Source organism: Diabrotica virgifera, chromosome 7, assembly GCF_917563875.1.
Source record: "Diabrotica virgifera virgifera chromosome 7, PGI_DIABVI_V3a".
Taxonomy (NCBI): domain Eukaryota; kingdom Metazoa; phylum Arthropoda; class Insecta; order Coleoptera; family Chrysomelidae; genus Diabrotica; species Diabrotica virgifera.
In genome coordinates this window covers 226397257-226410924 of record NC_065449.1, presented here as the reverse complement: position 1 = coordinate 226410924, position 13668 = coordinate 226397257, and the positions used below count along the sequence as shown (strand labels likewise).

The 13668-nt window shown below is 32.6% G+C and overlaps 1 protein-coding gene across 1 annotated transcript in view; it reads right to left on the bottom strand.

Moving 5' to 3' along the window:
- LOC114348840 (NEDD4-binding protein 2) overlaps positions 1-7216 on the bottom strand; it is a 46661-nt gene extending 39445 nt beyond the window's left edge. The window contains exon 1 of the mRNA XM_028299320.2: positions 6920-7216. Coding sequence (XP_028155121.1) covers positions 6920-6942 — 23 coding nt within the window. The 5' untranslated portion in view covers positions 6943-7216. The remainder of the gene's footprint in view (positions 1-6919) is intronic.
- Between the last annotated feature and the right edge of the window lie 6452 nt (positions 7217-13668).

Genomic DNA, 13668 nt, shown 5'->3' with positions numbered 1-13668 from the left:
CTCTCAAAAATAAATATATGTAGAAATAAATACATTTTGTAAAGAAATTATGATTTTACAACTATTTCTTAAGTTATCCGCCATTTTGGATCTGCCACTTTATAATTTAAATTATCAAAATTTGATTCAGGTTCAGCAACCTCTCAAAAATATCCACATATATGTAAACAAACACGTTTTATAAAAAAAATTCGGATTTTACAACTACTTTTTAAGGATTTTTAGGAAATAATCCGCCATTTTGAATCCGCCATTTTGAATTTGCAAATTGTAATGTCAGATTCGGGTCCCACCAATTTAAGACAGCATTACTCAAGTTTGAATAAATATATTACAATTTTTTTGCTATTTTTTTAAAGCTTGGTATGTAATCTTTAAAAAACACTGAATTATTTTAGTTTAAAAATGAAATAAACAATTTCTTTTTGAGAAAACTAAGAAAGATAACAAAAAAGTAATATAAAAACCGAAAATTACCAGCTGAAAAATGTAAATACAGAGTGATCAAAACTTTTTTCTGTAAAACTTACCTAAAATACATTTAATAATAAGCTTCAACAATAATAAATGTTCAACAAAAAAATTTTTTACCTCTTATACAGTATGTCTGCGTAACTTGGAACCTATTGATAACTTTTTTAATATCAGATTAACGAAAAAAAGTTACTCTTTATAAAATACCCTCCATCGTATATAACATAAGATGCAACCATCAAATATCAAATTTTTTAAATTTTGTACGAGGTGTGTCAAAAAATATGAATTTCACTCAGGAGTAAAGTACCTTTATATTTCACAATATCGAAAATGTTTATGAAGAAAACTTGTTTGGAATTAAAAACTATATTCCAATAAGTAATTATATCCTTCTAATCGAAAATTTGTTTTTTTTTAAATATTCTTTCTAATACATTTTAATTTTTATTATTATTGTGAAAATGATTTGTTTATCTTTTTTTTTAAAGAATGAAATTCCATATTTGTTTGATTGGATTCTACTTGTTTTTCATTTAAATATCCGCCATTTTGGATCCGCCATTTTGAAATTTAAATTTTTAATCTTTAATTCAGATTCAACAACTTGTTAAAAATAAAGACAATAAATGTTTTAGAAAAATGTTCTTTTTTATGTTCTTTTTAGAAAATCCGCATTTTGGATCCGCCATTTTATAGTTTATAATGTTGACATTTAAGTTAGGTTTATCAAAGCTCTCAAAAATAAATATATGTAGAAATAAATACATTTTGTAAAGAAATTATGATTTTACAACTATTTCTTAAGTTATCCGCCATTTTGGATCTGCCACTTTATAATTTAAATTATCAAAATTTGATTCAGGTTCAGCAACCTCTCAAAAATATCCACATATATGTAAACAAACACGTTTTATAAAAAAAATTCGGATTTTACAACTACTTTTTAAGGATTTTTAGGAAATAATCCGCCATTTTGAATTTGCAAATTGTAATGTCAGATTCGGGTTCAGCATAATCAAAACTAAAATAAAAACATTTTTTATCAAAATAAAATGTTGAATTCACCCATATTCTTAACAATATTTATACAAAACAATTGTTATTGTTTAAACAATTAATAAACAATTAGCGGCGAAATTTGTGAGTAGAACTTTTTACTTTAACATATTTATAAACTAACAAAAAAAGTTTTAGAAAAATATAACCTTGTTTGATTTTTTCCGAAACATTGTATCTTTTCGTTCTAATTGCACTCCCCTATAAGATCAAAACAGCTGTCATGGAATACGAAATTCAGGATTGACAAGACCAACAGCAACATACGGATGTGAGACATTGAAACTCAACCAAACAACAAAAGAAACAGTAAGGGAAAAGGAAAATATGTACTCAGAAGAATATTAGGAGGGAAGAGAACAGAGCAAAGGTATATAAGAAAGACAAATGAGAAAGTTTATAATAGTAGGGGAGCAAAGTATGCTAAATTTGCAGTCACTCGAGCGTTATGGGGACCTATTGGGTTGTAATTATTAGGTCCTAAAACCAAAAAAAGTTAAGTAAAATTTTCCATTTAAGTGGGGACTTTCAATTTTTTAATTTAATTTTCCATTTCCAACAATCGTTTATTCCGATTATACCGCCATTTATCCATAATTCGAAAATGTCTCGAATAAAAGTTGCTTATTTTGACATAAAGAATCCAAATCTGCAAAAGTTGCTTATTTTGACATAAAGAATCCAAATCACCCCACCTCCTTGGGGGGTCGTGTTTGGTACCATTCGATAGATTTTTCAAATATTTTGCAGTTTTTTAATCTGATGTTCATTTTGGGAAATATCGCGGGGTTTGTAATTAAAATGTTAAATTTACCTCCCACCCTTCTCCGTGGGGAGTCATGTTTAGTACCATTTGATAGATTTTTGAAAAATATTGAAGACATATTTTTTAGTTTTTCGATCTGACGTTCATTTCGCGAAATATTCGCTTTTTTTTTGTGAAACTTTTTGACTCACCCATTTCCTTACGCCCCGCTCAAATCGTCAGATTTTTGAAATATACACTCTTTTGCATGTACATACTTAACTTACCTTATCTATTCTGACAATTTCGAGTATTTTTAAGCATAGATTTTTTTTCGGGCCCCCCTTAACGAACTCCCCTGTGTTAAGAGCCAATATATGGTAGATGTATATCGCAGGGTACCAAGTTTCTCCCCATATGATAATCTGACGCGCTCGAGTAACTGCAAAAATCCCCGCTTGGGCTCCCCTGCCATAATATTTACAAAGAACCACAAATAGATAGCTTAATAAAATCAAGAAGGTTGCAGTGACTGGGCCATATAGAATGAACGATGACAGAGTGGTCAAGAAAAGAGCATGGAGGCTACCAGGTTATAAAAGAAAGAGAGGAAGATCACGAAAGCGATGGAGAGAGGCGGTAGCAGAAGACCTAAAAGAAAAAAGAATAACAGACTGGAAGAAGTTGACAAATAACAGAAAGCTATGGAAAATAACAAAAAAACTCTAGTCCTAAAAGACCTGTAAAAAAGCTATATATTTATATAAAATTTTGAAATTTGAAAAAAAAAGTTAATATAGTTTTTAATATAAATTCCCAAATTTTAGAGTTTATCATTAAACAATACTTAAATTATTGTTCTTACAATCGTATTATCTATACGCTTTCTAGAGCTAATTTTATATGCAAGTGATTAAAGTGTCATTTCACAAATTACTCAGTAAAGGAGATTAGATATTAATAGGAGAAATTACATGGAATTTGTAAACAATGAAAATTATCAACCAGTAGTTTAACATGGTGTATTTGTTTAATTATTTATCTATTATCAACATTGTTATCCCCTAGCCTAGAGTACTATAACTTTTTGTATGTAAAAACGTTTTACATACAAACAATTCTTATTTTGGTAGTTAGTTTTACTTTTGTTATCTGTTTCCAACCACTTTAATCCACAAATTAATATGTTTGTTTTATTTTTATTTTAAATTTTAATTATATTATTTTTTTGTAATAAAAATATTGATATTGATAGGACATTTAAAAAAATCTGAATTTTTTTAAACTATAACAGCCTGTTGATAATTTGCCACTTTATCGCATCTTACACTACTTGAAAAACAGTAAACAACTAATTAAAAAATTCACTAGGTATGTGTTTTTTTTTCTCAAGTAGTACTAGGAGATAGTTTAGTGGTTAATGCTGTCTAAGGGCTGTATGGCTGTAAGATACTTGGAGCCTTTATGAAGAAAAGAAAAATGGATGTTTTAGTCATTACTAAGCCACTGAGTACCCATGGATGTTTTAGTCATTACTAAGCCACTGAGTACCCATTTGAAAATGAACTTTTTAGAAAATCCAGATACACAATTTCGATTTTGCAAAAACTACTGAACTGATCGAACCTATCTCTTGCAGATCATTCAAAAACATAAAAGCTTATAATTTGGACAAGTTTCAGACAACTTTTTGAGTTTTTGGTCAACATAATATGGCTGACTGACCAATACATCTGCCACCATTTTTACCACTCTCTACAAACCAGTGTAAGATTAATCAACAATCATTTAAACTGAAAGGATAAATACTGCCTCCAGAAAATGTGTTGTGATTTCACATACAAAAGAAAAGTATAAAAAATCAAAGTTTTCATGTATAAAGAATGTCACTGCCAACTAAGAACTACCAATTGCACAGTAATAGATTAGAATTATTTGGAGTATCTACAAAATTTCAGAGATCAAGTGTTTCAGAGATCAAGTGGTTCAGAAATCAAATGGTTACCTAATAAGTTAAGTTCCTAATTTAGTTTAGGTACCTAATTCTAATTTTGGTTTGTTTTTTTTTTAATATAACTTTTGGTTTGTACAGGTTGATATTATCCTTTGTAAAAATTGTATGCATGTATATCCGCAAATAATAAAAGATATATGAACCTTTGTTTTAATTTTTTAATTGATGCAGTTTTACCTTCTTAATAAACTGCATATAAATATTTTTTTCAAATTGAAAACAAATTGAAGAGTCTCAGATGCAGAATCCACCAATTTAATAAAATTAAAATGGTAAATAGTGATTTAAACCTGAGACTTTTCGCGTTGAAAGTTCTTCTGGTACATCCTTAACCTGCGACTTTTTCACTTAATAAGACAGCAGACGACGAATATAGAAAACGAAAGGGAAACGATCACATTCTGCCTTCATTCGTCTAGGAAAAGGACAGCAGAGGAACTTTCAGTTCTCAAACCGAGTAAAGGAAATAAAATACTAAATGATGGTTTTGCTTGTTTTCGATTCAGAGGGTTGCACACCCGCTAGACAGGCTGTTTCTACCATTTCAGGCGTCCTCAGTAGCTTTTGTTGGCGTGCACACCTCTGAATCGAAGAATAGCTCCACCATCATTTTAAAGGGAATCTGAAAAATAATTCAAATTTTCAGATTCCCTTTAAAATTCAGTTTCAGATTCCCTTTAAAATGATGGTGGAGCTATTTTTTGATTCAGAGGTGTGCACGCCAACAAAAGCTACTGAGGACGCCTGAAATGGTAGAAACAGCCTGTCTAGCGGGTGTGCAACCCTCTGAATCGAAAACAAGCAAAACCATCATTTATTATTTTATTTCCTTTACTCGGTTTGAGTACTGAAAGTTCCTCTGCTGTCCTTTTCCTAGACGAATGAAGGAGGAATGTGATCGTTTCCCTTTCGTTTTCTATATTCGTCGTCTGCTGTCTTATTAAGTGAAAAAGTCGCAGATTAAGGATGTACCAGTAAGAACTTTCAACACGAAAAGTCTCAGGTTTAAATCACTATTTACCATTTTAATTTTATTAAATTGGTGGATTCTGCATCTGAGACTCTTCAATTTGTTATGAGATGTCGCTGTATCGCGTCTAATGGTAAATTTGAATTATTTTTCAGATTCAGAGGTGTGCACGCCAACAAAAGCTACTGAGGACGCCTGAAATGGTAGAAACAGCCTGTCTAGCGGGTGTGCAACCCTCTGAATCGAAAACAAGCAGAACCATCATTTATTATTAAAATATTTTTTTTTATTTAAGCTACAATATGGAGAAGAGGTTTAATTTTGCGATACTAGTTTCTGTGAGTAACAAAGAGATCTAGTATAAAAACTAATTAGTGAATAATTTCATGTATGTGCAAACAGGGCCGGTGATAACGGGCTGCAAGGGATGCATTGCAGGCTGGCGCCCCTGTTTGGGGCCGCCAAAATGAGCTTTTTCTGACCATTTCGGCGATTTTTTTAATATAGAACTAGATTTAAAAAACTGAAGCGCGTCTATGCAAGTTTTGCAGGTAGGAACCTTATACCCTAGCACCGGTACTGTGTTCAAAGATATAATGGAAGAACTATATTATACTTATTACAGAACTTATTTCGTTTATATTGGAATCTCTTCCTTTAATGAAGACTTTGGTGTAGCCTAATAGAGTAATTTCATTACAATAAAATACTCACCTTAGTATTGCGAAAATAACTTATTTTTTTAACTTAACTTATAAAATAAAATTTTACAATTACAAATTTTGCCTTATTATTAACCTTTTGAGAAACTACACTTTCCCAGTGTAAATGTTCACTTATTAACAAAATTAACTGGTATTTTTCTTGGTAATATGATACACTGAGTGTAATATGTAACAAAACTCAGGAATATGACATCTGGGAAGTACACAATGCACATGCAGTTGTGTTTATACCTTTTCTTGGTAATTATTGTGTTTGGTGATTCCTGGTATTGCTCCAACTTATAAGGTTTGTTCCAACACTATGAGAAACTGTCCATGCAATGATCACCATCCTGTGCAGTACCATGGAATGTTAATTATCTAGTAACGTGATCGTTAAGTAACGTGATCGTTACTTGACGGTTCTTGGTTGTGTTGGAACAAACCTATAGTATCAGGGTTAAATGCTAAATATATGACTAATAAAAAATGATAATATGCTTATGCAAGGCAAATTTTATGAACACAGGGGCATATTATTAAGAATAAATTAAATTAAGTAGATTATAGTAGACAGATGATTTTAGCCTTTTTGGAAACCTACTATTCACATGAACATCAGACAAAGATTTTGTTAAAATCTTGTATTACATTAATAATACGCCATGAATACAAAGTAAATAACAAATAGATTACCTATATAAATAATTCATTTAGGTACAAAAAATGGTGAATCATCATACCTACATCATTCATTAAATGTAACAGAAATAATTATAAACGCAGGAAATATGTAATCAATCGATTGTAAAAGTATGAACTGCACTTTTTTATAGTAAAGTGTACTATTAAAAAAATCCTTGTCCTTGCCAATTTACGTTTTTTATATTTTTTTATAAATTATGTCCATTAAGAAAAGATAAAATAAGGGACAAAAACAAAAACATATTTACCTGGACGTGGTGTTTCCCCCCATAAAACCAGTTACAATACAAATAGTTTCTGCCTATGATAGTGATAGTTAATCAACAATCACTATTTATCAATAACAATATGATAATATTCAAATCAGCTGTAGGGTACCTGCAGACTAATATATTTTAAAATATTGTAGCCAGTTCAATATTAAAATTTTGCACGATCAGTATTTTTCTAAAGAATTAAGCTGTCTTTTAAAAATAACCACATAACTTAACAAAAACAAACAAATGTGTCACAGATGTCAGGCTTTTATCAAAATTCTACTAGATAAGAATTGGCTGTCAGGTTGACATTTGACGTCTACAATCGAATTCTATTTTAGTATGACGCGCAAAAAATTAATCGATTCTACATATTCAATTCTACCAACTGTTAAGCAGGCTTTACATTTACGAGTACTCAGATCCGAGAAGCTCGGATCCGAGTTACGAGTAGTACTGCGAACCATATGCGAACGTTTAAATTGAATACGACTTCTCTTCACTTGATATGTGATAATTATAATATTCATTATATCTGCAATACTTTCAAACGCATTATTTATTTTGTTGGTATCGCGATATTCCTTGAGTTTACATTCCAAGGCCGCGTCTCACCATCAAATAATTTGATCAAACAGTTTGAGCAAACTCCGGAAGTACGTCAAAGTGACGTCACAATTGCAGTTTTTTTGAAATTCTAAAAATCTGTGTTATCACTATCAGTCTAGTTTGATCAAATTTTTTGTATTGAGTTGTCTAACTTCTTTGTACTTTATTTAAAATTAAAATTTTTCATTATTATCCACAATGAACACTCAGGATGTGACGTCACTAACTGTCACTTTCAGTTTGCTGAAAACCAGTTTGATCAAATTATTTGATGGTGGGACGTGGGACGCGGCCTCCACAAACCTTCAATGATCGGTAAAAATCAATAAACTGTCACATCGGTTCTCCAGAAAATTTGTCGAATCCCGCCGGTTTGCATTCTACTTCGATCCGTTCTCGTATCTCCTATCCAAGTAGGAAAAGGTTCCGAGAAGTCGTTTATACTTCGGAGATGTACTCCGACATCCGAGTACTCGGAAATTTAAAGCCGACTTTATTCTGTTGTTGTAAGTAAATAAATATCTGCAAATATGCATTATTTTGCAATCATGACAGTACATATTATTATTTCCTCCTTTTATTACATTTAACCGTCAATAGTCAAATGATAATATATAGGAATAAATATTATGAAAAAGCATTGATCGTTTATATTTGTTTAAACTATACTCTCCAAATTTTAACGCAACAATTTTCGGCGTATTTTACATAAATATTATTACTTAAAGGTTTTTAGAGACCCCATTAGATATTTAAGTTTGTCCTAGCCATGCCACATTGTTTGATTTGCTTGTCTAGATAATTGCTAAGAAGAAATGCGTTCAATGTGCGTCCCCGTTTAGGATTTTGTTCTCTTCAGGGTTTGTAGTGAATGTATTGTGTGGCAGTAAAAGCAAACAGTCCGAAAAACACACTGGGGCAAGTGTCGTGTCCTGGTGTTTTTCCTTGGTTATGCCGGACGGTGGTGTCCAGAAGGCCAAAGGTCAACAGAGAAGAAAGTTTTGATTTATTGTTGTTGGTTCCATGGACATTTACGTGTACTGTCCGTGCTTTGCTCTCGACCAGTCTCCCTAGAAACCATTGTACAACGACAGGCGAACCTGCGTCCCTCGTGGGCGGTCAGGAGGTGGCTTTTGAGCGAAGCGTGGACAGTGAGCGTTCGAGTGGAGAAAATAGTTGCGGCTATTTTCTTGGGACGAACAGGTATAATTGTGCAATGAAGTTGGGAAACCTCAAAAAACCAACTTCTCCCTGTTCGGGTTTGTCCTATATTATCTGGATATGTTGAAAATAATAGCCCTTCTTTTTTCCCTTTGTGACATATATCGCTCATCCGGAAGAAAGTGTCACAACTCAAAAAACAACTTTTTTCAGGGGAGAAAAAAATGGATTTGTTACGTATTAATTTACGCTGTGTCTAGGTACACGCTAACGTGTACGCAAATAAAAAAGTTAGGTACACGCGAAACGTCATCAATTCAGTGACGTCACTATTTAGCGTGCACTGTTACTGGTTTTTTGCATACACGTTAACTTGAGCCGCCTGTATGCTGTAGTAAGTATATACCGCGAGTGTCAGAGAGTCAGAGTGTTGGAATTTGTCTAATCGCGTTGTGTTCACATTTTAATATTGATGAATAGATTCTTATTTCTTATTTGTTTAGTGTTTTTTTTAAATTAACTATGGAATGTGGACAATTATTTAGTTCTTTTAATGAGTTTAACATTATTTTAAAACAGTATGAAAAAGATAAGAGACAAAAATTCATGATTAACGGTAGCAGCAGTATTAAGATAAAAGATACAGGTCGATTGATTAGTGTGATAAAGCTCAGTAGACCCGCTATAGTAATATATAGCCATAAAAGTTAATAACAAAAATTGTAGCAAACCTTGAGCTTCATATTACAAAATTAGTTAAAATGTTACAGGGCGTTCTATAACATAGTGGCAGACCTAATATGTTTTTTTAAATGGAACACCCTATATTTTATTTTATGTTCGAAATCTTCTTAACTTCCCCATCACTAAAATATAAAAGTTTATTATGTTATATAGGGTATTTACAAAGCTATAACATATTTTCTATGAAAATCGTAACAAGTTCAATTCCCTGTATAAATAGAAATAAACACAACAGCATTGGTTTATAGTTTATAAACTGGTATAATTAACTTACGTAGTAAACAAATCTTTAACAATATTTTGTACATTTCATGTCAACTAAAATTTATTTTGCTAACGTGAATATACTTCATAGTGAAATATATTGTCAAAATAACTGTCAAAGTTTAAATACATAATTCAAAGTTCCTCTTCGAATTTTGTGATTTAACCACAGATTATTTAACGTAGATAAAATTTGTTCAGTCCATTCTTGTATCGACATATCGAAGTAATTTAGTACAGCAAAAAAACACCCTGTTCGGGACTGTGACAAGCCCAGTCCAGGAAAACTAATACACAGGTACGCAAATGATGATAAATATATTTTTCAAAATATGTTTCCATCCGGGATAAATACAGAGTTTAGTAATAATTCAATAACCAACCCACAAATGTATCAACAAGCCAACACACAAGGGCAACTAGCCATGAATGTACAAACCACGCCATATCTAATATCGATGTCTCAACCAGCACCAACTAAACCAATGCCACCTAACTTGTACCCTCCACTACCACAGACACAAATTCCATTAGTGCCGATCACATATCATAGTTCTGCTTCAAATTATCAATTACAACGATTGCCATCCACGAGTGAAGAAGAGGAAGAAAACAACGAACCAGCTAGCAGCAACGATTGGCAAGAAATTAGAAGCTCAAAAAGAAGAAAAATCAGAAAAACAACAGACAATGCAAACAGTACAAATATTATTGTAACAGAAAATAGATTTGAAGCGCTAGAAAATGAAGTAGTCCCTCCCAAGGAGAACAACACAGCAAACCCTCCACCAATTTTCATACACGGTGTACAAGACTATCAAAAAATGGTACAAAAAATTAAGGATGTAGCAGAAAGGGAAGAATATCATACAAAAAGTTTAACTAACAATGTCGTAAAATTAAGTTGTGGCACGCCAGATACATATAGAAAAATGGTTAGATATTTTAATGAACATAACATTTATCACCATACATATCAGTTAAAACAGGATCGAGCCTATAGAGTTGTAATAAAATACCTTCACCACTCTACTAACACCGAGGATATAAAAAACGAACTCCTAAAACTGGGTCATAAAGTTCGAAATATAATAAATGCACAACACAGAATTACTAAAGAGCCACTTAATTTGTTCTTCGTGGATCTCGAACCGGCAGCAAATAACAAAGATATTTATAACTTAAGGGGGCTACAGAATAGAGTTATTGAAATTGAACCTCCCCGAACAACCAAAAATCGCATAATACAATGCATGAGATGCCAATCGTACGGTCACTCCAAGTCATATTGCAATAAACCATTTGTATGCGTCAAATGCGGAGGAGCCCACAATACCACAACTTGTAAGAAGACTAGAGAAACTCCAGCAAAATGTGCATTATGTGGTGGGGATCACCCCGCAAATTATAAAGGATGTGAACATTACCAAAAAATTTATAATATTAATAACAGGTATCATAACAGAGGAAACGTATTAAATCCAGCAATAAATCAAATACATACACAACCCAGAATATATACACAACCCAGGATTCAGAATCAGTATGAAAGTTACGCTCAAGCTGCAGCAAATAATCAGAACAATAACGAAGATACAGCGAGTATACTTACCAAATTTCTAGAAGAGTTTAAAAATTTATTTAACCAGCTAATGCAACAAAACAGTATGGTGCTCAACATGATTTCCATGCTAGTAAATAAAGTAAACTAACAATGTCTAAGTTCATAAGAATTGCCCAATGGAATGCCAATGGTCTTCCTAATCATAAAGAAGATATAAAACTATTTCTGGAACAAAATTTCATTGACATACTACTAGTAAGTGAAACCCATTTTACAGACAGAACCTACTTCAAGATACCTAAGTATAAATTATATTACACAAATCACCCAGATGGTACAGCCCACGGAGGTTCAGCCATATTGATAAGAGAAACTATAAAACATTATGAAATGCTAAAATACGAAACAAATCACATTCAAGCAACATCGATAAAAATACAAACTCTTCCATATGATATAACTGTCACAGCAATTTATTGTCCGCCCAGGCATAGACTTACAAAAGAAGATCTTCTACCCTTTTTCGAAACTCTAGGGCCAAAATTTATAGCAGGTGGAGATTACAACTGTAAACATACGCTATGGGGTTCACGCCTAACAACCACCAAAGGCAGAGAGCTAGCAAAAGTTATCCAGGATAAAAGCTACTCATTCCTATCGACGGGATCACCGACATATTGGCCAACCGATCCAAATAAAACACCAGACCTATTGGATTTCTTTATTACAAACGGAATATCTCAATCATATACAGATATAGTACCAAGTTTTGATTTATCATCAGATCATAGTCCCATAATTGCCACAATTAGCACAACGGTGATAATCAAAAAACCAACATCTCGACTGCATAACTTCAAAACAAACTGGGACACATACCGGCTAATCATAGAACAGGAAGTAAATCTATTAGTGAGATTGCAAACTCCCGAACAAATAGAAACAGAAACTAATAATCTAATCAACTTACTTCAAAATGCTGCCAAACAGTCTACCCCTCAACCTGGACAAAAAAAATTTTCAAACAACATTCCTCTTGAAATAAAAAGACTAGTAGCAGAAAAACGAAAAGCTAGATCAATTTGGCAAAGAACTCACAGACCAGACGACAGGACAATTTATAATAACAAAACAAGAAACTTAAAAACAGCTCTAGAACAGATGAGAAACAACTCATTTGAAAACTATGTATCAAACCTTTCGCGTCAAGATAACTCTATCTGGAAACCAATCAAAAATAAAAATAAACCAATAAATACTTCACCTCCAATTCGGAAAAACTCATTACCACCAGGACCATGGGCAAAAAGCAACAAAGAAAAAGCTGATTTATTTGCTGAACATCTAACTGAAGTCTTCAAGCCACACGACAATGACCAAGTACAAGAAGTAGAGCAGGAACTAGCCTTACCAATTAATCAACGAGAGCGACTAACTTTAATTACACCGAAGGAGATCAAAGATGAAATTAATCATTTGAATGAAAAGAAGGCACCAGGCACTGATCTCATAACAGCAACAATGCTAAAACAACTTCCTAAAAAAGGTATAATGAAGTTATTGTACATATTAAATGCAATCTTAAGACTTAATTATTGGCCTATATCACTAAAAATTGCCCAAGTAATTATGATACCGAAACCTGGTAAAGCTTTAACGGATGTTTCATCATACCGCCCAATAAGTCTACTGCCAATAATGTCAAAACTTCTTGAAAAGCTGTTACTTAAAAGAATTATGAGCGACCTAGAATTCCAAAACTGGATCCCAGAACACCAGTTTGGATTCCGGCAAGGTCATTCTACAGTGCAACAATGCCATCGCATATCAAATGTAATTAATAGAGCTTTGGACAATAAACAGTATTGCACAGCAGCCTTTCTGGACATCAGCCAAGCATTTGATAAGGTATGGCACCCAGGATTACTTTATAAAATCAAAAAATCCCTACCCAACAAATACTTTGACTTATTAAAATCATATCTAAATCACAGAGAATTTGAAACTAAAGTGGAGGATGAACTATCAAACCGTAACAAAATTCAATCAGGAGTCCCACAAGGTAGTATATTGGGTCCACTTCTTTATGTACTGTACACATCCGATTTACCAACCTCTCCACAAACCACCATTGGAACTTTCGCTGATGACACAGCAATATTTGCAACTGAAGAGGATCCAAGAGCTGCAGTATTAAAACTTCAAGAACACCTAGACCAAATTGGACAGTGGTTAAAGAAATGGAAGATAAAAGCTAACGAAACTAAGTCAACACATATAACTTTCACACTAAGGAAAGACCAATGCCCAAATATTAGCCTTAATCAAGTCAACATACCACAACAGAACATCGTCAAATACCTGGGGCTTCATCTTGATTCTAAACTAAACTGGAAAC